We start from the raw sequence: 25,158 nt of genomic DNA on the forward strand, positions 1-25,158 counted from the left end.
TGTCCATACTGTATTTTCATCAGAGAAATGTTGGAACAGGATTTGGATCAGGATACTGATGGGCCATTGCCCTGATTCAGCAAGATCTTCTTCTGCAAGGGAGAAGACTAGTCACAATGGTTATGCTTTTGGCCTCTGTTAAGGCCTCTGACCTTTGGCACTAGCCACAATGGTTATGCTTTGCCCTGATGGCCAGAGGCAGCCATGCTTCTGAATCCCAGTCGCTGGAAACCGCAGGAAGGGAGATGAATCTTGCGCTCGAATCCTGCCTGCGGGCTTCCAGTCTGGGCACCTGTTTGGCCACTGGGAGAACAGGATGCTGCCCCACGTGGCCACTGAACCGGCGGCTTCTCTGGTGTTCTTCCGCTCAGAAAGCTGAGGATTATTTTGTCCCTCACCTCCAGTTGCTTTGCAGAATCCCCCTCCCTTTTTATTTTATTGTTTCCAGGCTGCTTCCACTCCTGCTAAGCGGAGGCGGCGTTAATGAACGCTATCCCCATCTCAACCTGAGCCAATTCTCCGCCTGGCGCGCCGAGGCTGCCAGCTGGGTGGTTTCTCCCCCCGCTTGTGTTATGCAAAAGTCATTCACCGGCTTGCCAGCCAGGCAAGTTTCCCCGCAGAAACAGCCCAGCCCATTCCTTCCTCTCCCGTTGACCCCTCCAGCTTGCTCTTAATGTGTCTCTCCTGGCACACGGTCGCTAACGGAAAGGGCTAACGGGCACGCAGAAAGTGCCCACCATCTCGCACTTGCAAATGTGCCCCACGTTCCCTTGAAACGCTTCCTGGGGGCTCCCGTTTCCTTCCATCCCGGCGAAAAACAGGATGCCGCCGCCGCGAGAGGCGTAACGTGCGCGCCCTGATCCGACCAGCTGCTTCTGCGCTGAGTAATGCCTGAGCAGGGCTGCTTTTCCCAGGCTGGGTGAGGCCTGCTAGTTAATGAGAGCAATTCGAGGTAATTTCGCTGGAAGAGCCTCCAAATGGGACAGCCCAGCCACAGACACGTGTCGTTTTGAGGAGGAGCGGGGAGTGTGAGCCTGGGAAAAGCCATAGGGAAAGCAGCGGAAGGTGGTGGACTCTCCTTCTTGGGAGGTTTTCAAACAGAGGTTGGATAGCCATCTCTCATTGAGGCTTTAGCTGAGATTCCTGCATTGCAGGGGGTTGGACTGGATGACCTTTGGGATCCCTTCCAACTCTACAGTTCTATGAGTCTATGGCCTCAGAGGGTGGTGGCCTCTCCTTCAATGGAGGTTTTTAAGTAGAGGTTAGGGGCCCAACCGTCAGGGATTCTTGAGCTGCAGTTCTTACATTGCAGAGGGTTGGACTAGATGACCCCTTGGGGTCTCTTCCAACTCTACGATTTTATTATTGTAAGTTGTGGGATTAGAACTGCGATTTAGGACTGGGTGCATTTGAAGCTGTGGCTTATATTGCGCACACTCTCAGCTATAGATTCAGGTAGGTAGCTGTGTTGGTCTGACACAGTCGAAATAAATTTAAAAAATTAAAAATTGTCCAGTAGCACCTTAGAGACCAACTAAGTTTGTTCTGGGTATAAGCTTTCGTGTGCATGCACACTTATTCAGATACACTGTATCTGAAGAAGTGTGCATGCACACAAAAGCTCATACCAATGACAAACGTAGTTGGTCTCCAAGGTGCTACTGGAAGGAATTTTTCTATTTTATTTTTACTTTGTTTCAACGGTAGACCAACACGGCTACCTACCTGTAACTAGGCTCATCTCATGTTCTTATATACAGCAATACTGTTAAGGCCTCTGACCTCCCTTTCCTTTGTTAGGCAAATGGCTGGCAACCAGGCCAGGCTGGTAGCAAATGTTTAATCTGTGGCCTCAAATGCAGGGGCTGATGGGAGTTCCAGTTGAAAACATCTGGAGGGCATCCAGTTGGGGAAGGCTTGGCTGGAGAGAACAGAGGAAGTGCGAGGGTTTCTGTCTGCTGCCTTCAAGTTCCCTTGCTGGGTCTCCTAGAGATGTCTGCCTTGCTCTCTGGGGATTGGCTGCCTATTTTTAGGACTGTCTCTTCTATAACCTATTTGCTTCCAGCAGGCTGCACTTGCCTGTTTGTAAATAAAGCAAATATTGCAAAGACACTCTCTCTTCCCAAGGAAACGGGATGCATGCACACGAACGACATATGAACTTTCTCAATCTCAATTGAAGCACGTTTGGGGAAAACCCATTCAGAATGCAGTGCTGTGTGTGTGTGTGTGTGTGTGTGTGTTGTAAGAAACAACGGGATGGATATAGGATAGGTTTTGTTTAATCCTATTTTCAAGCAGAATAAATCGGAGTGTGTGCACACAGCCTTATTTGACTTGGAAAGGCATAAGAAACAAGTCCGGAGAAGCAGGCTCAAAAACTTTGGTAGAAAAGGAAAGTTTGCTTCTCCAGAAATCTGTCCAGGGCGGGAGAATCAAGGGGGAAAGTTCATTCCAGATTTCTTGGTTGCGGTTATTGCAGGCCAGAAATGCAGCAGACTCATTCTCCTGGGAACTGGGCAATTGACCTGAAATGAACCTGCAAGGTTACTAAGAACAAAAACTGGTTTCCGGTAAGAAGGAGGGAGCCAAGTGTGGAGATCAGGGACACAGCAAGCCGAGTCGCCCTTTCTTTGTGGCTTGAGAAGTGACAGGCCAATTGCAGGTTGGGCTGCTGCTGGGAGGAGAAGGCGGTGAAGAGTCTTGCAGGTGCTGGGCTGCCTCTTGAGCAGCTGGAAATGCTAATCACCACCATCAGAACCCGCTCATGCCATGCCCTGACCCTGATCTGGGAGGGCAATGCTCACTGGGGTGGGTGAGACTGCAAAGGGGGCCAGAGGCTGGGCTGGGGCTCAAAGGGAGCTCTTGTGGGCTTCTCTCTGACAATTCCCAGAATTAAAAAAATAGAGTGAAACTCTCCTCACTGCCTCCTTGTTGAGCATTAATTTTGCCCTGATTTTCTTGCACAAAGGTTAGATTGTATCTGATCTTTATTGAGCATTCATCCGGATTTGCCTGCGGCAGCCAGGGAAAGAGATGCTCAACAAGGAGCATTCGCCCTGCATTCATGCTGAATTGCTTGCGAGCTGCTCATTCGTTTCCCCCATTGATCACTCCATCATCCCACCTTTTTCAATGCACATCCTCATCACTTTCCAAACTGCAAACAGTCTGATTATTCTACAAAGCAGATTTGTCAGCCTGGGGCAGTGGAACTTTTAACTCCACTTTTAATTCCACAAACCTATATTTCCCAGGGTGTGCTTGAATTCCCTCCCTCGCACAAAACACTCACAGTCCAGATGTGCCCTTAGTTATCTCCTAAGGAATTCTCTTAAGGAACTGTGGAGCGATGGTTGCATTCTGCTCCTGCTCAATGACTCTCAGGGCCCCTTTCAACCCCTCAGTTCTACAGTGACCAACCAGGCACTTCTGGGAATGCCGCAGGCAGGACACAAGCCCAACAGCACACGGCAGCATTCAAGGAGGCAAGAGTCTGCCTCTGGGCCCAGACAGGACAGGCGCTTTTCTGCAGAACTCTAGAAAAGCTACAACATCCAACATACCATCTCAGGACTATTTAATTGCTCATCTTCTAACATTGTGTATGCCATCAAATGCCAACAGTGCCCTTCAGCTCTCTATATTGGACAAACAGGCCAAACCCTACGCCAAAGGATAAATGGACATAAATCTGACATCAGGAACCACAAGACAGAGAAACCAGTAGGAGAACACTTCAATCTCCCAGGACATTCTATACAAGATCTCAAAGCAGCTGTTTTATTACAGAGAAATTTAAAGAACAGACTGGAAAGAGAAGTTGCTGAATTGGAACTCATTATCAAGCTTAAAACCATGGAGCCACCTGGGATGAACAAAGACATTGGATTCTTATCTCATTATGCATGATCAAGCTTTCTTTAGCGCCTCAGCCCTTGCTTTTCCCCCGCAGGACCAATTGCAGTCATCAGCAGTCGTTAACAGCCATCTACAGGTTTGCCACGCCCATCAGCCCATCACCCATTCCCACCCACCCCACCACCCTCTGAATATACATAAGGGTCTGACTCTTCTGTTTCAAGTGTATCTGAAGAAGTGTGCATGCACACGAAAGCTCATACCAAAATAAAAACTTAGTTGGTCTTTAAGGTGCTACTGAAGGAATTTTTTATTCTAGGAAAGCTGATTGCTTCTCCCAGTCCTGGGGTGCTCTTCTGCACCTTGGGAAAACAAACGCATGCCAGATACCTCGCAAGATTGCAAAAGGAAGAGTTTCCCCTACTCCATACAGCCTTAGGGCTCAGCTATGCTGTCGCATTGATTGACTTCATTTATTCAACATTAAGTGCTTGCCCCCAATCAGCGGGGTGGTAACCTGGGCTAGCAAAGTTACCCAGGAGAAGGCAGGCATAGATAGTCATACTACGTGGACCAGGGATGGGGACCCTGGCACACTCCTGAGACAGCTGCAATCCCAGCTCTCTCCAGCCAGCATGTCCAGTGGTCAGCAGGAAGGGCGGGGTTGAAGTCCCCCCTCCCACATCTGGAGGGTCACAGGTTCCCCCTCCCTGATGCGCCCAGAAGTTGGTGGTGTATGTTTCGTGCCGGGGCAGGTGAGGTAAACATACATTTCTGTTTAGGGGAAACACGTGTGACTCATGGCGAGAAGGAGAGGAGATCTCGGCAATGAATCACATCGGAAAAGGGCAGGAATATCCTCAGGTATCGGATGCGAGGAAGCAGTGGGTTATCCTTAAAGGACCGCGCCAGAGACAGGCAGTCAAGAGATGCAGAGGGATGTGTCTCTCTGGGGAAGCCTCCCCCAAACTCCCCCCCCCCAATATAGCCAAACTACAGACCCCAGCACCAGCACCCCTGGCCAGAGGCCATCCTGGGTGCTGGTCATGGTGGGTCAGCGTCTCTATTGGGTCAGCTTCTCCGGGGTCACAGAGGGTCTGGGCACCCTCCTGCTTTGGGGCTATGTGGAGGCCTCTGGCTAGCCAGCGCTGGCACTGGGAGAAATATTCTGAGCTGGATGCCCCCTGGTCTGAGCAAGCAGGGTGCACCTTCTGTCCTGCTAGGCCAGCCCCTTTGCCAATCTGGTGCCCTCCAGATGTTTTGGTCTATAGTTCCCACAAGCTCCAGCCAGCACAGAAAAGGGTGGGCAGGTAGATTAGGGAACACCTCTCTAGAATGGGCAAGGAAGGTCTTGGGGGGCTTTTCAGTTTAGAGAAAAAGTGAGGCCACAGGAAATAAATTTGTGACATCATCGTGGCATTGAGGAAGCGGATAGAAGCTCAAACTTGGGAACATTCACCAGCTGAGTGTTGGAAGATTCAGGACAGATAGAAGCACGTGCTTTTTCATGCAGTGCAAACTATGGAACTCACTGCCACTGGAAGCAGTGATGGCCACCCACCTGGATGGCTTTAAAAGAGGATCAGACAAATTCATGGAGGAGGAGGAGGAGGAGGAGGAGGAGGAGGAGGAGGAGGAGGAGGAGGAGGAGGGCTATGGGTTGCTTCTAGCCACAGTGGCTAAGTCCTGCTCTCCACAGCTGCACTGCAGCCAGTTTGCAAACACCAGTCGCTGGAAACTGCAAGAGGCGAGAGGCCTCTGGTGCTCAAATGCTGCTTGTGGGTAGACCACTGTGAGAACAGGATGCTGGACTGAGGCTCTCCTTATGTGCAAGAGATGCGCAAGTGTGCACAGAGCCCAGGAGGCTGCCCTATGCTCCCTACAGCAGCCCGTGTATGGCGTGCTGACGTCTGCGGGGTCTCCAGAGCGACTGCATGAATGAGACCATTCACTCCCGTCAGCCGTGTGACATCGAGCGGATCCCTCTCTGGCGGAGGGAAGGAAAGGTGTGCCCGTGAGTGGGCAGGCGCGTCAGCGAGGGGGCGCGTGGCAGCGTATGGCTGCAAGTGGGGAGAAGCCGTTCGCCACGTCACGGGATTCACTCGCAGGGTCTCTCGCCCCCACACTGCTGGCTGCGTCGCCTGCTGGGAGCATCTTGCAGCGTTGTATAACTTCCGACGCCCCCGGCGCATCGCCTAAAGTGGGCAGAGCGGGAAGCAAGATTTGGGGCAGGGGGGGGGAGAGAGGAGCAGCAGTGAGGTGGGGGGAGGGGGCAACTCCTGCCCATTCAGAGCATTTAGTACTCCCCAGCCTTGGAAGGCGGAAAGGCAGCCACTCCCGGCCTCTGGTTGCCAAGCACCAGCGAATCGGGTTGCCAAGGGTACGGTAGCCACGGCAACGCAGCCCTGCCACAAGCTATGCACACTCGGAACGTGCCTGTGGCTGTTCACACACAACCTCCTTTTTAGGTGTGTGTGAAAAACACCCCCTCCCATGCAGAAACTGGGGGTTGGTCATGCTGGTGCTTGCCCCCCACCCCTCAAAGAAAGCGGGAATGGGGTTACCTGAAGCTCATGTAGCTCAGCCTCATTCCGAGCCCACACGTTTTGTTAAGGAAATTGAGATGGGGAAGAAGGTGAGATAAGAAAACAGCTTCCCCCAACCTGGCGCCCTCCAGAAGACTTGGACTGCAGCTCCCGTGAGCCGCAGAATCATGGCCTGTGCTGGCCGTGGGTAATGACAGTGGCAGGCAGTCCCCACACACCTGGGGGGTCCAGGGCCGGATTTAGGTTGGATGAGGCCTATAGAGCGCTGCAACCAACCCCAGAGTCATCCGCAACTGGACCTAACGGTCAGGGGTCCCTTTCCCTTTACCAAAGCTCCTGAAGGTGATGGGGCCCTTTCTATGTCCAGCTGTCCTTTGTCAACAACAAATTGTCTCTGTTTTTTGTGTTGAATATACGATATACAGTAATTTATCTATGGTAGGGTATCTAAAGCCATTTGCACATAATAAAACATGTATTTTATTAAATGTACATCCATGGGTTTTTCCTTTAAAAAAATTTGGGGGGCCCAAGAGAGTAGGGTCCTATACATAGCTTGTTTAGCATATACGTAAATCCAGCGCTGAGGGTCCCAGGCTGGCGCAAAGGACTCTCTGCAGCTTCTTGTTCCTGCTTTGCAGGGCAGAAGAACACTTGAGTGCCTTTGCAAGAGACGATGGATCCCATAAGAGGAGTTAAGAGGCTGGTAGGGAAGTGGAAGGTTTGCATCTCGTCCCACATTTCCCTGAGTGACCTTGGGGCTGGGGTATTCCCTGGCTGTTGCTGGGGCAGCAGGAGCCCTTGGGAGGTACAGTTCCGTGATCCTGAGGTCCCTTTTTGGCCTGATCCAGCTGCCTCTTTCTACGTTCTCACATCCCCACATCCTTAGAGCATGAGATGGTCCAGAATCCCTGGGGGTGACCCAACTCCCCCCCCCCAATCTCATGCCCTCCAACATTTCTCTGATGAAAATAGGGACGTCCTACTCAACAATGATGATGATGGTTTTATTATTTATACCTCGCCCACCCGACTGGGTTGCCCCAGCCACTCTGGGTGGCTTCCAACAGATATAACAAAACACTCCACATTTAAAAACTTCCCTCTACAGGTGTCTTCTAAAGGCTGCATGGCTACTTATCTCTTTGGCTTGGGGGTCGTATAACTCTGTACTTTCCAACATTTCTCCAATGAAAATAGGGACGTCCTAAGGAAAAGCGGGACATTCCAGGGTCAGATCAGAAACCAGGACGTCTGGGAAAGAGGGACACTTGGAGGGTCTTCCACCTTCTACAGGCAGAGAGAGGCCTCTGTCTCCCTTGGGGAGATGACATCACATCCTTCCTGCCACCAAGAGGGTTTCCAGCCCAGCTCCTGGCAAGTTTCCCACCTGCACAGCGACAACGGCGACTGTTGAGTGGGAGGACACACATTGCCTTTCGTGGCGGCGGCGGGGGGGGGGGAGAGAGGCGCATCTCACTTTTCACCTAGAACAATTCCCACGCTTGCCTGGATGCTTATTTACAGCCTGCCAGCCCCCACGCCACCCCCAGACACCGCTGAGCTCCCAGCCAGCAGTCCTGATCCACAGGTGTCCCCCTCCTCTTCCATCAACACAGACGCTTTTCAGCTGCCCGTCTCCAAAGGAGGCTCCCCAAGCAGAAATTCTCCCCCCTGGGGCACCAATGCCACCTGCGCCCCCTCCACCCAGCATCCTTCTCAAGATGCATTGGGAACTAAAGGACACAGGCTGTTCCCTGTCACTGGGCACTGATCCATTCTACCACAACAGTGAGCAGCCATGTGAGGGGGTGGAGGAAAGCCCCCCACAATCAGGCTGGAGGGGCCATTCCTTGGTTGTAGCTCCTGCAACTGGGCTCATTCCTTTGGGATGCTGGTGGAGACATCTAGTTGGCCAGCTGAGGTCAGGGGCGCCTTCCGGGTGGGGCTGAGGGGCCAAGGCCCCCCTCAAATTTTCAAGGACGGGGCCAGGGCCCCTCCATATTCTGCAGCGATGTGTGCATGCCATGTACATACTCCATGCAATGTGCTCACATCACTCACTCACGCCGCATGCCATGCCCAGGCATGCGTGTGACACATCAGCACATTGCGCAACATGCACAAATGATGCCAGCATGTTGGGTGGCATACACAAATGACATCGGCATGTTGTGCAGCGAGCACGCATGACGTGAGCACATCGCATGGTGTGTGCTCATGACGTGAGCATGCTGTGCCAGCCCCCTCGATCGTGGGGGGAAGACAGTGCGCTTGGCTGAGGTCCTGGTCTTACAAAGGAGCTCATCTGACCTGTTCCGCATGCTCCTCTGTGGAATTCTAACCCTCCCTAGGTACAGGACCCCAAGAATTTTAGGGGATTCAGCCCATTTTCCCCAATTAACCCTCAACAACTCCTAACACTATGTGGGTTTCCGTGTGTTGGTGAACTAGATGGAGCAATGGTTTTGTTGTTGTTGTTTAGTCGTTTAGTTGTGTCCGCCTCTTCGTGACCCCATGGACCAGAGCACACCCGGCACTCCTGTCTTGCACTGCCTCCCACAGTTTGGTCAGACTCATGCTTGGCAGGGCCCAGTGGTTGGACTGGATGGCCCTTGTGGTCTCTTCCAACTCTATGATTCTATGTGGGTAGCTTCGAGAACACTGTCCAACCATCTCATCTTCTGTCATCCCCTTCTCCTTGTGCCCTCCATCTTTCCCAACATCAGGGTCTTTTCCAGGGAGTCTTCTCTTCTCATGAGGTGGCCAAAGTCTTGGAGCCTCAGCTTCAGGATCTGTCCTTCCAGTGAGCACTCAGGGCTGATTTCCTTCAGAATGGATCAGTTGGATTTTCTTTCAGTCCATGGGACTCTCAAGAGTCTCCTCATAAAGCATCAATTCTTTGGTGATCAGCCTTCTTTATGATCCAGCAATGGTTTAGCTCACCATAAACAGAGCTTGGGCAGCCATCTGCCACACACGTCTTTAGTGCGATTCCTGCATTGCAGAGGGTCGGACTAGTTGACCCTAGGTTGTCCCTTCTGACTACTATTCCGTGATTCCATAAGGTTGTTTTCTGGGCCCACTGTGGCCCCTGCGATTTGCAGGCTGAAAGCAACAGGCGTGATCCATGCCATAGCCTGGGCCAGTTACACACTCCTTGCTTGCCCACTCATTTTTGCCCACTGAACCATGCCAGCCAAACCGGGGAGAGTCCTGCTTGTAAGTCAGGGGACCACCTGCCATCTTTGCTCAGGGCGAGGCCAACGCCAGGGTCCCGTCAACTCCCGACGTGAGCCAGGCCTGTTTTCTCCCAGGGAAAGCTGCAGCCTCCTTCCACAAAGGACAAGTCACCGTCCCAGTAGCTCATGTCTCTCACTGCCCCCTTCCACCACCTGGGGAGCTAGAAAGCTGCTGCTGCACCCCCCTCCAGTTCCTGAGCAAGGCATGCAGCTTGCCAGCCTCAGCTGCAGTCAGGAGGGGGGTGGTTTGTGTATTTGTGTGCTTGCACAAAGCGGGGGGGGGAGTGTCTGGCAGCGTGCGGCTCCCCGTCAAGTCTGCAGGGGCTGGCAGCAAGTGGGTGGCGGAAGTTGGTGGCACAGACATTACAGCTGAAGGGTGCCAAGGCGCCCTCTCCAGGGGATGCAGCTCCATCGCCGTCTGGGTCTCCAATGCTGCCAGCAAGGGCAGAAATTTCCCCTTTGAACCCATCTCCTGTCTACCAGGATACCTCTGCCCTTAACCTAGGTAAAGGTAAAGGGACCCTTGACCATTAGGTGCAGTCGTGACCGACTCTTGGGTTGCGGCGTTCATCTCGCATTATTGGCCAAGGGAGCCGGAGTACAGCTTCCAGGTCATGTGGCCAGCATGACAAAGCCGCTTCTGGCAAACCAGAGCAGCACACGGAAACACTGTTTACCTTCCCGCTGTAGCGGTACCTACTTATCTACTTGCACTTTGAGGTGCTTTCAAACTGCTAGGTTGGCAGGAGCTGGGACCGATCAACGGGAGCTCATCCTGGGATTCAAACCAGCGACCTTCTGACCAGCAAGCCCTAGGCTCAGTGGTTTAATCCACAGCGCCATCTGTGTCCCTACCCTTAACCTAGATATGTCCAAAATGAAAGGCACTCTGTGCATGCCCAGAAGTCTTGATCACTTGTTCCAAGGCTTAGCTTCAGCACCGAGAACACCCTGGGGAGCTTTCCCTTTTGCAGTCCTGCAGAGAAAATGGGGAGTCTTGAATGACAGGCAGGCATCACCAATTCCCCTCCCCGCTTCCTGGAAGAAGCTCTGGGGATGTGGGGGAGGGGTGAGGTGTGCATCCTCTGCTCTCCCCATCCATGCCTCCCACAACACAGGAACTGGGGTCAGAGGATGAGGAGGCCTCCTCTTTCCTCCTCACCCCAAAGGCAGCTTGGAGAGGGGCAGGGAGAGGCAAAGGAGCCCCTTCACGGTCAGTTGGGGTTCAGAGGGGGCAGAAGCAGGTTTGGGAAAGGAGCCCTGCCCCCTGCTTTGCCCATGGCAAGGCCACCCTGAGGGTGCGGGAGGTCGCTGCCTTGGTAGGTAGAAAATCCCTAGGTATGTCAACCACACGGTCTGCAATGCCAGCCCAGAGCTAGCCTAGATTCAGCTCCCAGTCCGGTCAGATTTTGCGCAGAGAAGGGAGATGGGCACCATCTTGCCCTTTGGCTCCAGGGACAGAGAAGGACTCAAGGTGCCCCACACCTCAAGCAGCCCAAGGAGGCTCACCTGCCTCCTTCCTTATACACCTTTAGGCACCAGGTGAAAACGTTCCTCTTCATCCAGGCCTTGGGCTGATTCACATCAGATGCTCTTTAAAATGTGTTGCCGGAGGGGCACCGGCATAGCCAGGGGGTGCAGCTGCCCCCCCTAAATCAAGTAAATAAATAAAAATACTTAACTGACTGATTGTGCCCCAGATAACTCAGCTCTGCCCCCCCATAAAGCCTGCCCCCCCCAATAAATTCTGGCTATGCCTATGGGGAGGGGGGGTTATTGGTTTGTTGTTATTTTCATTATGGATTTTGTCTTTTTTATACTCCATTTTTATGTTGTGATATGTAATAAAGAATAAGAATATTAAACACCCACCCCATTCCACTCCATCCAACTTTTAAGAGACGGCAACATTTGCTGCTTCTCAGTTGGGCAGAAGAGACTCTCCTGGCCTACAAACCTGACAGGCCATGGATTGCTATGGCTACTCTGTTTTTGTTTTTGTATATAATTTTTATTACGTTTTCTGTTTTACAATTTAAAATACTCATTTTATGTCCTTAAGATATCAATGACTTCCCTTCTTCTCTTTCCATGGTTCATTTTACATACCATAAATCCCTGCATATTTTACAAAAAAACTATACCATTCAGTTTTCCATTATTACATCCATCAAAACTTGTTTACGCTGTTGAGTTTATCTTAATGCTGCCAGCATTATCAGCTGTAAATTGCCATGACTACTCTGAGCACACTGGCTAAAGATGCTAGACAGGCCTCTCCTCCCTGCCTAATCCTCTTTTAAAGCCATCTAGATTGTTGGCTAGTCTTGCCTCCTGCGGGAGCAAGTTCCATAGTTTAACCATGTGTTACATGAAGAACTGACGGCCCATTCACTTCCACGGCTCCTGGGCCCACTGCTTAATATGGTGCTTAGGAAGTGAGGGCTGCCAGTGACTCCCCAGTGCTTTGGTCCCCCTGAGAGAAGCCAGACTCCTTGTCCCTCGCTGGGTTCTGGCAGTTCTGCCACTTCCTGCTGCCAGCCCAGGCTGTTCTGGGAACATGGACTCCTGGCGGCACAGCCAGTCTCTGCGCCGAAAGAGCAGACGGTGCTTCTGCCGCCCTGCCGGCATCTTTGCCGATGTCCCAGATGGCATCGCTCTGGGTGCCGATCAGGGCCACGTGCCCACGTGCTGCTGCCGTCATAGAGAGGGTGCCAACTGCCAAGCAAACCAAAGGCCAGGCCAGGCCACAAATGGTTGGGGAAAGAGAGAGACCCTCCTCAAGGAAAGGAGAGCTCCAGCCCCCTCTGGGGCCTGACCAGGCATGGATGGGATGAGCCATAGGGAGGGCACACACTCTTCATAGGATCATAGAATTGTAGGAAGGGACCCCAGGGGTCATCTAGCCCAACCCCCTGCAAGGCAGAAACTGCAGCCAAAGAAAGGAAACTCAGGTCTCTCAGCCTGTACATCACAAGCTCGCACCCTTTCGCTCTGGATGAATCCATCAGGAGCAGCAGGCACCACCCCTGGCCACGGGCTCACAGTCCCAAGCACAATCCAACGAGAGGCAGTGTGGTGCAGGGGTTAGAGTGCCTGACTAGGACCCGAATGACCAGGGTTCAGATCGTCACTTAGCCTTGGTAGCTGGTCCCTGCCTCTCAGCCTAACCTTCCTCACAGGGTTGTTGTGAGGTTTAAACAAGGAGGGGAAGAACCATTTGGGCCACATTGAGCTCCTCGCAGGAAAAGGTGGAATTGAAATGCAAGAAATAAACAAATCTGAGGCCCCACCAGAAGTCTGGATCAGGACTCAGGGGGAGGGGGGAGGGAAATAGCACCACCCCGCCCCAAACGACAGCTCAGCCACACATTGGGCTTAGGGGCATGTCCAGGTTCTGGCAGGAGCATCCTAAATGGGGGAGGGATGTGGTGTTGGAAAAGGAAATGGGTCGGGCTGGGGGCTGTTAGGAGACGGGCAAAGATGGGGCGGGTGTTAAGAGGGTATTCCAAGCACAGGGTTTGGAGAGCACATGCCAGTTAGGTCAGGGAAGCAGAGAGACCCCAAGAGGAGAGTGCACGTGTCCCATTGGGACCATCTGGGTCGTGGGAACCCTTCCAGCCTCTGAGCGATGGGAGAGCGCCCCCTGCCGCGTGGCTGGAGAATCGCTGCCCAGGAACGCGGCCCCTGTGCGCGCAAGGGAGTGGGGAGGGGGAGGCCGCCATGGGGACCCTCCCTAGCCTTCACTCTTAAAGGTGCAGGAACCCTGGCCTCTTCTGCCCCGCACAACCATTGCACACAGTGGTAGCAAGGAGAAGCAGCCCCTGGACTAGACTCTTGACCCTTGTGCACTGGGCGGAACTTGCTTCCAAGTGAGTGTGCATACAGTCTCACACTACTAGGGAAATTTGCAGCAGTACAGATTCACACACCCGGCGTGTTTAGTGGCCAAATGACCAGAGAAAAACACTGTGCTTGCAGCAGCAGCAGCAGCTTCACCCTCAGCAATCAACAGATGAAGCGAGTTTAGAGAAAAAGCGAGGAAGAGGCGGCATGGCAGAAGCGTTCAGGATTACGCGTGGCATGGAGACGGCAGGCGCAGAAAAGTTCCCATGACACTAGAAGTTCGTGGGCATCCAGGGAAGCCGATTGTTGGAAGATTCAGGACGGAGAAAAAGAAAGCCCTTCACGCAGCGCAGATGACCACCGACTCGGCTGGCTTTGAAAGAGGACTAGACGAATTCATGGAAGAGGATAAGGCTACATAGGCAGGATGGCTATTTACCCCTCCACTGTCAGAGGCAGTTATGTCTCTGAAGGTCAGTCATTTTGCTGGACGCCGCCCAGAGCGGCTGGGGAAACGCAGTCAGAGGGGCGGGGTATAAATTATAAATTTATCACCACCACCATCATCATCATCATTGGGGATCTCATGCCAGGCTCTTCGTTTTCCCCAGGCCCGTGCGGATAGGATGAAGTATGCAGCTTGGGTGAGCGTCGCAGGCTAAAGCCGGGCGCCAAGTTCCTTTGGAATGTATGTAGCCAATTGAATTCAACGGGCTTTACCTTTGAGTAAACATGCACAGGATTGGGCCCACAGCAGGTTACCAAAGGGCCCAAGGTTTTTGCCGTTTCCCTTCCCGGTGTCCTCATCTGCAAGCAGAAAGGCAGCTGAGATCCCATCCCTTTTGCAGAAGCGGCGCGTGCCTTGCCCAGCCTCCCTCCACACCTGAATCCCATTCTGGTCGTGAGCAGGAGCAGGCTCGACCCAGCTGCGCGTGCTTAAGCCTCATCCTCGGCCTCTCCCTGCCTTGTGCAGGCAGAAACCCCTGCCCACATTTAACGGATCAGAATGGATCCCCCGGCGGGTGTGGAGGAGCAGGCGCCCGCCTTGCAGCCCACCCTCCGCCTCCTGGTGGGCTTGCTCATCCCCTGCCTGCTTCTCCTCTTCCTCCTGAACTGCCTGCTCTTGCTGGGCTGGAGACCCACCTGCCGAAGGGTCGGGAGGCGGGAGCTCGGCCAGGGCCCCCCGGCTCCCCCCCAGCTCTTCCAGGTGGTATCGGGCAGCGCTGTGCTGAGACAGGATGGCAACGGCAGGGTCGTCCTGCAGCAGCTCCTGCAGCCAGCTGAAGGTCCCGGGGGGCTCCATGCCTTCCCGCCTCCCTTGTCCTGCAGCGGGAGGGCGGCTGCACCCTCGGGGTCTAGGTCTAGGGGGACGCCCAGGCCCCATCGCAACAGCCAAGCTCCGCTGAGGGGACACCCGGGGAATGGGGCATCCCGGGGAACGGGTTCTTCCTCCAGTGACCAGGGCAAGCAGTCCCTCCTGGCGCCCCCCAACACTCCCGTGAGTGGCTCAGGGACTGCGGTGAGTAGCCGGTTGAGGAAGATGTTTTATGCTGAGTCTGACCATTTTATCTTTTGTAAACTGCTTAGAGAGTTTCTTTCTTTAATTTTTTTATTAAGTTTTACAAGTATTTAAATACAATCAATTTTTATGCATATACTGTATAGGATTCCCTGAACCCTTGGACTTCCTCCACGGGTTCCATTGTAACTCTTTATCTGCTGTATCTTATAATGTTACCCAAATTTACTTCAAATTTCCAATTTTAATCATAGAATTGTTACAAGTTTTATGACAATTCTGCTAATGTTTTAAAATATTTACAGTGTTCTTGAAGATAACCTATAGAATTTCCCCATTCTTTGTAAAATTTCTTAACTTCTTGGTTTCTGATCCTCCCGGTCAGTTTTGCCATTTTGGCGTAGTCCATCATCTTGATTTTCCATTCTTCTCTGGTTGGGAGTTTATCTTCCTCCCATCTCTGGGCAAAGAGCATCCTCACAGCTGTCATCATCGCATACATGAATAGTCTTTTCTGCTCTTTTGGTATCTCTTCACCTTCACCTATAATTCCTAATAAAAATGCTTCTAGTTTTTTCACAAAAGTTACCTTAAATATTTTTTTTCAACTCCTTTTATATCATTTCCCAGAATGCTCTTGTTATCTTGCACATCCACCACATAAGGTAGAAAGTGCCTTCTTTCTCTTTACATCTCCAGCATCTATTTGTAGCAGTTCTATACATTTTTGCTAACCTAAAAAAGGTAAAGGTAAAGGGTCCAGTCGTGTCCGACTCTGGGGTTGCGGCGCTCATCTCGCTCTATAGGCCAAGGGAGCCGGCGTTTGTCCACAGACAGCTTCCGGGTCATGTGGCCAGCATGACAAAGCTGCTTCTGGAGAACCAGAGCAGCGCACAGAAACGCCGTTTACCTTCCCGCCGGAGCGGTCCCTATTTATCTACTTGCACTTTGATGTGCTTTCGAACTGCTAGGTTGGCAGGAGCTGGGACCGAACAACGGGAGCTCACCCTGTTGCAGGGATTCGAACCGCCGACCTTCTGATCAGCAAGCCCTAGACTCTGTAGTTTAACCCACAGTGCCACCTGGGTCCAATAGTAGGAGTTAAATACCATGAAGAGTTTTTCTTTTACAATCGAGGGCTGTATAAATTTTAGGAAATGAATATAAATAAATAAATTGGGTCAACCTACAGCATTATTCCAGCAGCTCTCTCCCTCTCCCTCTCCCTCTCCCTCTCCCTCTCCCTCTCCCTCTCCCTCTCCCTCTCCCTCTCCCTCTCCCTCTCCCTCTCCCTTCCCTGCCTGATGCTGTCGGGATGCCCTGCATAAGAATTGTGTGCTCTTCCAGGGAGCGATGCTCTTTCCCTTTAAAACAAAGCAAGATTCTAGAGCTCCACCCAACCATACTGCCAGGAGTGGGAGGAGATCTCCCCATCAGCCAAGCGGTAAAGCTGGATGGTAGAATGCCACCCCTCTCACCAACTTGGCAGGTGAGGCATTCTGCAGAGCTTTGCCACCAGTCCCTATCTGCCCCTAGAAGTTGGAGAGACTAGTGGTGGAGCTGAGTGGCAGAATAGGTGTACTGCTGCTTGAGGAGAGCCATCTGAGGAGGCTGCCTCACCCAACATGTGAGGTCTGAGCTGGTTGCTCCAAGCTCAGACCACATGGCTCTAGCAAGCCTCTCTTGAGTTCCTTTACCAATTTAGGACTTTCAACTCTGTAACTACTGTAAACCAAGTTTTACTGCCTGTACAACCCCCAAACCCCGCCCCCCATGGAAGGCTACATGGAAAAGCACATGAATCTGAGAGTTTGTAAGTAAACCATTTTTTAACTTCTGAAATGTGTGGTCTTTTTTGAGGAAGAGGGGAACTTTGGAAGGAACTTAGAAGGGCATATTTCAAAGGTCTAACAGCCTATATTTCCATGCTTTTCTTTGCTGAATAATTTGTGGTTTTAAATCTCTGTTGGGGGTTCTCTCACCACAGAGTACTTGCCCCAAACCTGGATCTTGGCATCCAGTTAATTCTCCTTTTATACCATTTTTTTTCTTGCCACCAAGTTTCCCATTTCCAGAAGCTGATAGAGCTCTCCTCCAGCACTGGACTTCCCCTCTTGGGAGTCTAGTGGCCTTGCTTGTGTAGGCTTTACGGCAAAATGGTAACCATAGGGCAAGGCACAAAATGGACCCTCTGCCTTCTCCAGAGAAGACAAGAGTCAGGCATGGGTTTATCTAGCTCAGTACTGTCTACACGGACGGCAGCTGCTCTCCAGGGTTTCAGACGAGGGTCTTTCCGCATGCAAGGCAGATTCCCTATCACTGAGTTGAGCTCTTCATTTGGAATTGCTGTTTGGTTTTCAGGGTACCCCAGATGGCACATTCAGCCGCTGCCACACCAGCACCCAGAACAAAGTTTGCCGCAGTAGCAGGCCAGTGTCTGCCACCCACCCACAAGCGGTGCCTTTTGAGCACGGCAGCAGCATCCGATGTGACGACCAGAGGGCGCTGCTCAACTCTGCAAACTTCACAGCCTCTCAAGGACCAGGCCTGGATTCGGACTTTGGTGCCAGTGCTGGTGAGTGCCGACACCTCACACCTGGGAGTGGGGGCTGCTTTTCATAGAGACTGCCCAGTGGGGGTTAGATTCTGTTGTGTTCAGCCCCAGGCACCTTGGGAGAAAGGTGGCTGGTGATGAGCAGGACAGGAATTTGAGGGGAGGATAAAGCTCTCGTCCCAGGAGAACCAGCTGCAGGAAATAGAGTGAATTTTGTCCAGTGAAGGGACGGGTTCTTCCCCATTCCAACAAAGACAGGACAAGAAATAAGTACTGTACATAAGATGAGCTTGCTGGATCAGGCCAGTGGCCCATCTAGCCCAGCATCCTGTTCTCACAGTGGCCAACCAGATGCCCCCAAGAGAATCCCCATGAGCTGAACCCAAACACAGGAGCCTTCTCCCCTCCTGTGGTCCCAGCAACTGATCATTCAGAGGCATCCCCTAGTCTGGGTTCAATGAACTGAGCTTGGGGTGACCCTGCTGCTGTGGGAATGTTGTGAATAGTAGGAGAATATGTATTGATTAAGTATTATCCTTCCTCACTCATGCTAGTGAGTTAGTAGCAGAGTACATTCCCTTGTACATAGCAGGAAGCTAGTTGGGAGATTCGTTTGAATCTCGAGTTAAGCAATTCAGTCTGACTTGTCCAGATTGGATTGTTCTTGGTAAATTCCCCTTTATTCCCTCTTAAAACAATAAGGACACAACAGTCTTCTTGAAAAGCAACGATAAGAAGTTTACTTACATTCAGTTCACAGTATGATCCTGAAGGCAGGCTTTAGCTTGTGATTACAGAAGAGAGTTTATCCCAATGGGGATTGAGCCCATGTGCTGCTGGCTGAGAGCCAGCAGACAGCAAAAGAACGTCGAGAGCAGCATCAAGAGAAGAAATGGCATCAAGAGCAACAAGAGAAAGATGGCTGCGTGACTGGCCCTTTTATGGGGTCTCCCAGGGTCACACCCATCTACCTGGTCACACGCAGTGGGAGGAGGCTCCAGACCAGGTGTGACAGGAAGTCCTCCTGGCTGGAGCAACATTCCCCTGCATGTCCACTCTAGGAAACAGGAAATGTTGTACTTGACTGCTACAGTGGTGTTACATCCCACAGGTGCTGGGCAGGATGTTAAGCCTTGCAGTGCTGGTGCCATCACTTCCTTGAGCAGTTGACTGATGCCCAGTTTCCAATAGCATCTTTTCCAGTTTTGGCATTCCCAGTTGATTCAGCTCCCATGTCCTGTTCAATCCTCTTATTCGTCCTGGTCTTCTTCCTCATCATTTTTTATTTCGAGATCAGTAGGCACAAACGGTCCTTGCTGGTGTGTAATGGCAGGATAAAATGTTTTAAGCCAGGCCCGTGGCCCCCTGCTGGTGTTGCCTTCCAGCAAATTGGAAGACTTGGTTCCTGTCGAATAATGGGCTGATGCTGCTCTCCTTTCCATCAAGTGGGTACATACTGGGCCTTTTCAGAAAACTTGCCCTGTTGTTCTTAAAGCAGAATTGGGGTTAGGTACCAGCGCTCAACCCATTAAATATTTCTGGGTGGGGAGAGAGTTCAGGATAGGGAGATTAGGACCCCACCCCCTCCATTGTTTCCACCTCCAACCATTCAGTGGCTCAAAAGCACTCAACCATAACATGGACTGATTCATGGAATATGGCCAGCTTCCAGTTCCTGGAGAGTCTAAGTTTAGGCCCCTTTTCTTTCTCTCCCAGAATCAAAGCAAGAATTGCCCACATAAAGAAATGGGAAAATCCAGGAATTTGAGCAAAGCTGTGATTTGGCAGCATGTCATTTTCTCTTCAGAATGCACCCCATCCCCCAAAAGCAGCAAAGACAGGCAATCTTCTCTTTGGCGTTCAGTGTGAAACTGGAAGCGGGATCTGTTAGATTCTTTTCAAGGACAATCCACCCCAGGCGACATTGTTTCCCCTCATTGCTAAGTCCTCATTGGCATGGGGGGGGGTACCCTGAGAGTTTTTTTTTGTTGTTGTCCTGCAAACCCACCCCTCAAAAAGCCTGCAGATGCTTTCCCCCCTGTATAGGAATCAGCCTGTTTTGGCTACATAAGGACCCACGACAATTGGGGAATGAAGCGGCCATGAGCTAGGATGGTAGCTAAATTATCAGGGCTGCTGGCGTGTTTGGCTAGTATCCGAGTAGCTTCTTCTCCCCTCCCACCTGTGTTTTGCAGGTGTCTCTGTGAGGATCTTGTCAGATTACGAAGGAAGTCCAGGAACACCCCTGTTGGGTCGGCTGTTTGAGTGGGACTATTATGACCCCACCTACCAGAGAGAAGATCAGCTCCACCGGCAGCTGCCTCCCATCCACAGCAAGCAATACTGGCTCTAGCCCAGGGCAGTGGCAGCGGGTGGGTTGTGGGCCAGTGGCTCTCATACAGACCCAGCCCTTCTCACAGAGATGGCTGCCCAGGTTTTTAACTTAATTTATTGTGTGTGTGTGTGTGTGTGTCTATTTATTTATTGTGTATTTTATCTGTTAAGCACTGGCTGCTAAAAGAAAATTCTTGTCTTATTGTCAAATGTCCAATATGGAATGAAATGTGGACATCCCGTTGACGCACACTTGAATTTGCACTCTTCCTCAAAGCCCTGCATCTCTCTGCACAAATTCAGCCACAAATGCATGGCTGCCCACCCTCTCAACTGCGAATCCCTTCACACAATTGGTTTAAGCAAAGGGACACTTGTGGCAGCATGGAGATAAAAAGGATTTAAGGGGAATTGGACACATTTACAGGGAGGGTCCATCTGAGCAGGTCTTGGATGGCAGGAACTCTCAAAGGGAATTGGTGGCATAGTCCAACTTGGTAGGGACTTGCGTTAAAGAGAACACAGATAGTTCTGGCACTATTTTTTGCACAGGCCTGTCAGTGGGTGGGAGGGAGGTGGGAGGAAGCCCTCTGGGGAATCTGCCTCTCTCGCTGTATCATGTAGTACCAGACTTGTGTCCTGTCAACTTGTGTTTTATTAAAGAAGATGCTGGAGCTTTTATTCTCTGCTCAGCTGCTTTTTTATAGAATCACGGAATTGTAGAGTTGGGAGGGACCCCAAAGGGGCATCTAGTCCAATTCCCTGCAATGGGTGTAGGCAGGAGATGTTACCAGCAGTATGGCTCATTTTACCCAAAGGCTCTTGGTCTTACTTGGAAAGAGAGTGCTGAATGGCTCCCCCGCCCATACAACACATACTGTATTTTCCCCTATTTTGGGGGACTCAGATTTAAGAAAATGGGGGGGGGGGCACTATCCATGTATAAGACGCCCCATAATTTTTGACATTTTAAAGGGAAAAAACCTAATCTTATACCCAGAAAAATACAATAATTCATCAATAAGAAAATCCTCAGTTAGCTTTTCTCTCCTGCCCATCCCTTTTCTTTTACACACTAAGCCAGACATCCCCAAACTTCGGCCCTCCAGATGTTTTGGACTACAATCCCCATCATCCCTGACCACTGGTCCTGTTAGCTAGGGATCATGGGAGTTGTAGGCCAAAACATCTGGAGGGCCACAGTTTGGGGATGCCTGCACTAAGCTTTCGTAGCCTCGAAAAAAGCTTGGAAGTGTCTGATGGGGTGAGAAGCAAGACTTTGGACAAGACTTATGGAAAATGGACTTTTGGAAAGCAGAGGGCTGTCCCCTCCAGGCTGAGCAGCAGAAACTGGGATGCAGGTTAAGAGAAAAAACCAAAGTGTGCATCCTTATACATTAAGGGGACAGTCCTTGACCTTTCCTGCAGATTTATAAGTGCTGAGGTTATGGAACAGCCGAGTTGCCGTGGTCTAGAAAAGATCTGAAAGGAAGCACCTCTTTTGCTGAAATGTGTTGGCTTCATTCAAGTGACTGGCCCAAGGTCTCGCCCAGTGAGCTTCATGGCTGAGTGGGGATTAGAACCCTGGTCTCTCAGGTCCCAGTGTGACACTCTTAACCCACTATTCATTCAAGTATTATACAAGTGTCCCAGCAGACAGGAGTAGAACCTTTTGAGTTGTAGCACATTTCTTGGAGGATGTACTAATGTGAGGCCTGCCTGACAAAAGCGATCAGGCCTAAGGAGACCCTTGAGGCAGGTTCTGAGTAAATTTTATTAACACTATTTCTCTGTGCTTGAAATTTTGTGTTTGCTTGTTTTGGAACCATTGAGAATTGAGTTAGGTCAGCACAAATGAGGTGAAACAAGTGCTTGCTTGAGCCCTAATCCTCCTCACAATAAATAAAATGTTCTAGCAGCCAGCTTTACTATGTAATTTCAGAAAACAGATGGCTCTTTCCTTTTGCTATTGGGGAGAGCTTCCATGCAAACCACTAGCCCACAAGGCTAAAGATCTCCAACTTCAGCTTTCCCTTTGAATAGCTCCTCAATTCCATGGAGTGAAAAGGGGTGGAAGCACAGGACAAAAATAGCATTGGCTGAGCCAATTAAGGGAGTGTTAACGGAAGATTCCCATATTCCTATAGCAACCAGAAAAAAGTCCAGAAAAAAGATTGCTTATTTTCCAAGAGTAAAAACCAGAGAAAGTGGCTTTTGAACCTGAACACTCTGAATGGAAAACTGGTAACTGGGTTGTTGAGCAGAAGCTCAGGCTGCTCTCTGAAGGACAGGGTGCAAAAACAAATAGAGTATTATCAAAGCTGTAAAAGAGGGGTTCCAAGAGTGGCAGTTCTTTTTCTGCCTTTAATTTGACCCCAAAATACAACCAGCTTCTCTCACGGCAGCTCAAAGTAAGTCATAGTGAGGTGTTACTTGGAATTGTTAAGGATTTCCATCCTGCTGATTTGATAAGAAACACAGCCAGTTCTTCACTCAGAAATGTCAGGCTTGATCACAGAAGCAAGACGTCTTTTGCCCAAGGTTCCAACTTGCAATTGTGCCCAATATCACAAAGAGGACACAGAGGTGAGAGCCACAAAGCATGTCACAAGTCATCCTGAAGGAGAGGTTTATCAAAAAGGTTAGTTTAGCTCTTTCATGTGATGTCATGTAGTGCCCATGTGTGGGAATACTCATGGATGAGCCTCTGTAAAAAAGCACACCCAACCACTAAGTAAGTTATATATATATATTTAAACTAAAGAGTGGCCTTGGTAGATCAAGCTCAAGGGCCCCCCTCTAGCCTAGCACCCTGTTCTCACAGCAGCCAACCAAATGTCCTAAGCAGGAGACAAAGGCAACAACAGCTGTGCAACTGGCATTCAGAAGCTTTTTGGTTCCGATACTGCAATTGTGTTTTATTGCAAGTGGTAGAAAAGTTCATTAATTCTGCCCTGTATAAAAAAAGAGAGCAAATCTTTTAGTTTAACTGGATGCTCTCAGGTATTATACAAGGCTCCTCCTCACCCTAATCCCATTCCCCTATGACAGGCATGTCCAACTCCCCAAGAGACTGTGATTTATTCCCAGTATGTATAAAAAACTGACAGTAATCTACCCATTGTCATTGGAGGGAGGAGGTGGGGTGGGTAGATTGCCCAGAGTTCTTCAGCTTTTGTTTGTTAACGTTAGGTAAACTTTATTTAATCCCACAATCGATAAGGGTCCCATGATCTACCAGGATCAGCTGGAGATCTACTGGTAGAGTGTGATCTACTGGTTGGACATGCCTGCCCTATGAGATACACCTCCATCCTGATGTTCCCGGTTTACTTTTCTGAAAAGCCATAATTATTGTAAGCTTTCCTGAGGAAGTTTCTTCTGCCCCTTGATCATTTTGCTCACCCTTTTATGCACATTTCCCAGTTTTACAGTAACTTTTCTGAGATGTGGCAACCAGAACTGTGGACAGTGCACTCAAACCATGGATTTGTGCAGAGGAACCGATGCAAGTTTTTGTGTCACACCTTTTAGTCAGTAAGCCTGAAGGCAGGGACTCTTGTATTGGTAAACAACTTTGGGAACCTCTTTTCAGCTGAAGAACAGGGTAAATAAATATATGCATGAACTGTATTAGCTCCCAAGGTAACATTCAATGTACACATAGCTGTGTCCTGTCAGATGTGGATTTATGTAAAGTCTATGCGTAAAGGCTGTGCTTTAGAGTATCTATCTAATCACTTTGAGAGGGAGCCTTACGCGAGTGCCATTTACAGCAGAAGTGGTTGGGAAAGGGGCAAAACAGGTCACAGGGCCATGTGGGTCTGTATGAAATGTAATCTGCTCTGGTTCAGAATAACCAGCCTCCAAACCACTTCTAAAGTTAGCATGTGAACCAGAATCCAAAACTGCAGCTTTAAATGCTGATGAACTAGCCTACAAGTGCATCTAGCAGTTGACGTGTTTCCAACCACCATGATGAGATAAGAGCTGGCATTATCCCTTCCATCTGCCCAGGTCCCCTCCCCAGCAGATGCTGGCTCTTGGTGCAGACTTTGGACTAACTCTTCTTCCTACCCACAAGGCAAGCGGATGCCTACTTCTGATGAAGCATCGTTAAGTTGAAGGGGGTGCCTCTAACATAAGTAAGTAAAAAGGGACAGAACCTCTACTTCAACCCTTGGATTTCTTCAGAGAAAGAACCATTGTATACACAAACAAAAAAGAGCCATACTCTTAGGAGGACACAAGCAAGCAGAGTTCCTGAAATTGTAGTAATTGGTCTGGGGGTGGAATTCAGCCACCAAATGGAAAAAACAGTGAACATGAAGATAATAAGAGGGCAGGCCCCACAGCTTATTAATTGCAAGCAGCTCCTGCTCCGAAATTGTGTTCTATGAAAGTGAGGCCCTTTTCTCAGTATTCCATCATTGAAAGGTTGTTTACGTGCAGATTGTTAGGATCATTTCATCACTAACTTTTGTTTTGCGATTCTATGCCTCGTAGGGTACAATCCACTGGAAGCTTCTCCTATTCACGCTCTCTCAGAACACGTTTAACTTCTACACAGGTGGTCCTACTGATTCATGCCTCAAAAGTCTGCCACAGGGCCAGTATTATGGAAGTTAAGTGAAGGATGTTGGGTAAATGTGTTTTATTGTCTTTGTTCCCACAGAACTGAAGGAACACCCTGTCCTGATTATGCCCCAACAATTCAGGCCCTTCAAAAAGCAAAGTTTCAAACCTCTTAAGAGTTAGTGCAGCTGTTAAAGAGCTGTGAGCAAACAAGCCCCTGGTTCTCCCTGCTGAAGAGGTACCCACAACTCCAGCCCACCAAATCCCCACTGCACACAAGGCCAGGTATTGCATCTTTTACATTTGGCAAGCCCATCAGCTAGCAAAACCTTGCTATGCCCCCTCCTGGCACACCTGCTGTTTTAACCCAAATTTCTTCCCCCCTCCTTAATCCGTCTCATCTGCTTTCCTTTGGTTTTACCCAAGAACTTTACCAAAGTCCTATAGAATCTCTACCCATCCTCCCTGGACAAATTTCCCATCTCTTTCTAAAGCAAATAACACCACCACCAATACCCCCTCTGTCCCTTTATCGGACCACATCCTTGTAAGAATAACTCTTGCACTTGTTTTAAACTGAGCCTGTTTGTGTGCCGTTTATAGCTACAAAGTCCCTTTTTTGCTTCATCTTTCTTTGTCAACTATTGGGGTGCAAAATTCCGGGATGCACCCGAGTCTTAA

The 25,158-nt window shown here is 50.3% G+C and overlaps 1 protein-coding gene across 1 annotated transcript; it reads left to right on the plus strand.

Moving 5' to 3' along the window:
* The first annotated feature begins 14,501 nt into the window (after positions 1 to 14,501).
* LOC118077309 (protein huluwa-like) lies at positions 14,502 to 19,921 on the plus strand. The gene is made up of 3 exons (XM_035100910.2): positions 14,502 to 15,014; positions 17,376 to 17,589; positions 19,764 to 19,921. The coding sequence occupies exons 1-3, from the start codon at positions 14,502 to 14,504 to the stop codon at positions 19,919 to 19,921; spliced, it is 885 nt and encodes a 294-aa protein (XP_034956801.1).
* The last annotated feature ends 5,237 nt before the right edge of the window (positions 19,922 to 25,158 follow it).

This window comes from Zootoca vivipara, chromosome 10 (genome assembly GCF_965207765.1).
Source record: "Zootoca vivipara chromosome 10, rZooViv2.hap1.1, whole genome shotgun sequence".
NCBI lineage: Eukaryota > Metazoa > Chordata > Lepidosauria > Squamata > Lacertidae > Zootoca > Zootoca vivipara.

Bases quoted from the DNA above. Each gene is read 5' to 3' on its own strand.
- LOC118077309 (XM_035100910.2), top strand. From the start codon at position 14,502: ATGGATCCCCCGGCGGGTGTGGAGGAGCAGGCGCCCGCCTTGCAGCCC. The intron at 15,015-17,375 runs GTGAGTAGCCGG...TTTGGTTTTCAG, and splicing joins TGAGTGGCTCAGGGACTGCG to GGTACCCCAGATGGCACATT. The intron at 17,590-19,763 runs GTGAGTGCCGAC...TGTGTTTTGCAG, and splicing joins GGACTTTGGTGCCAGTGCTG to GTGTCTCTGTGAGGATCTTG.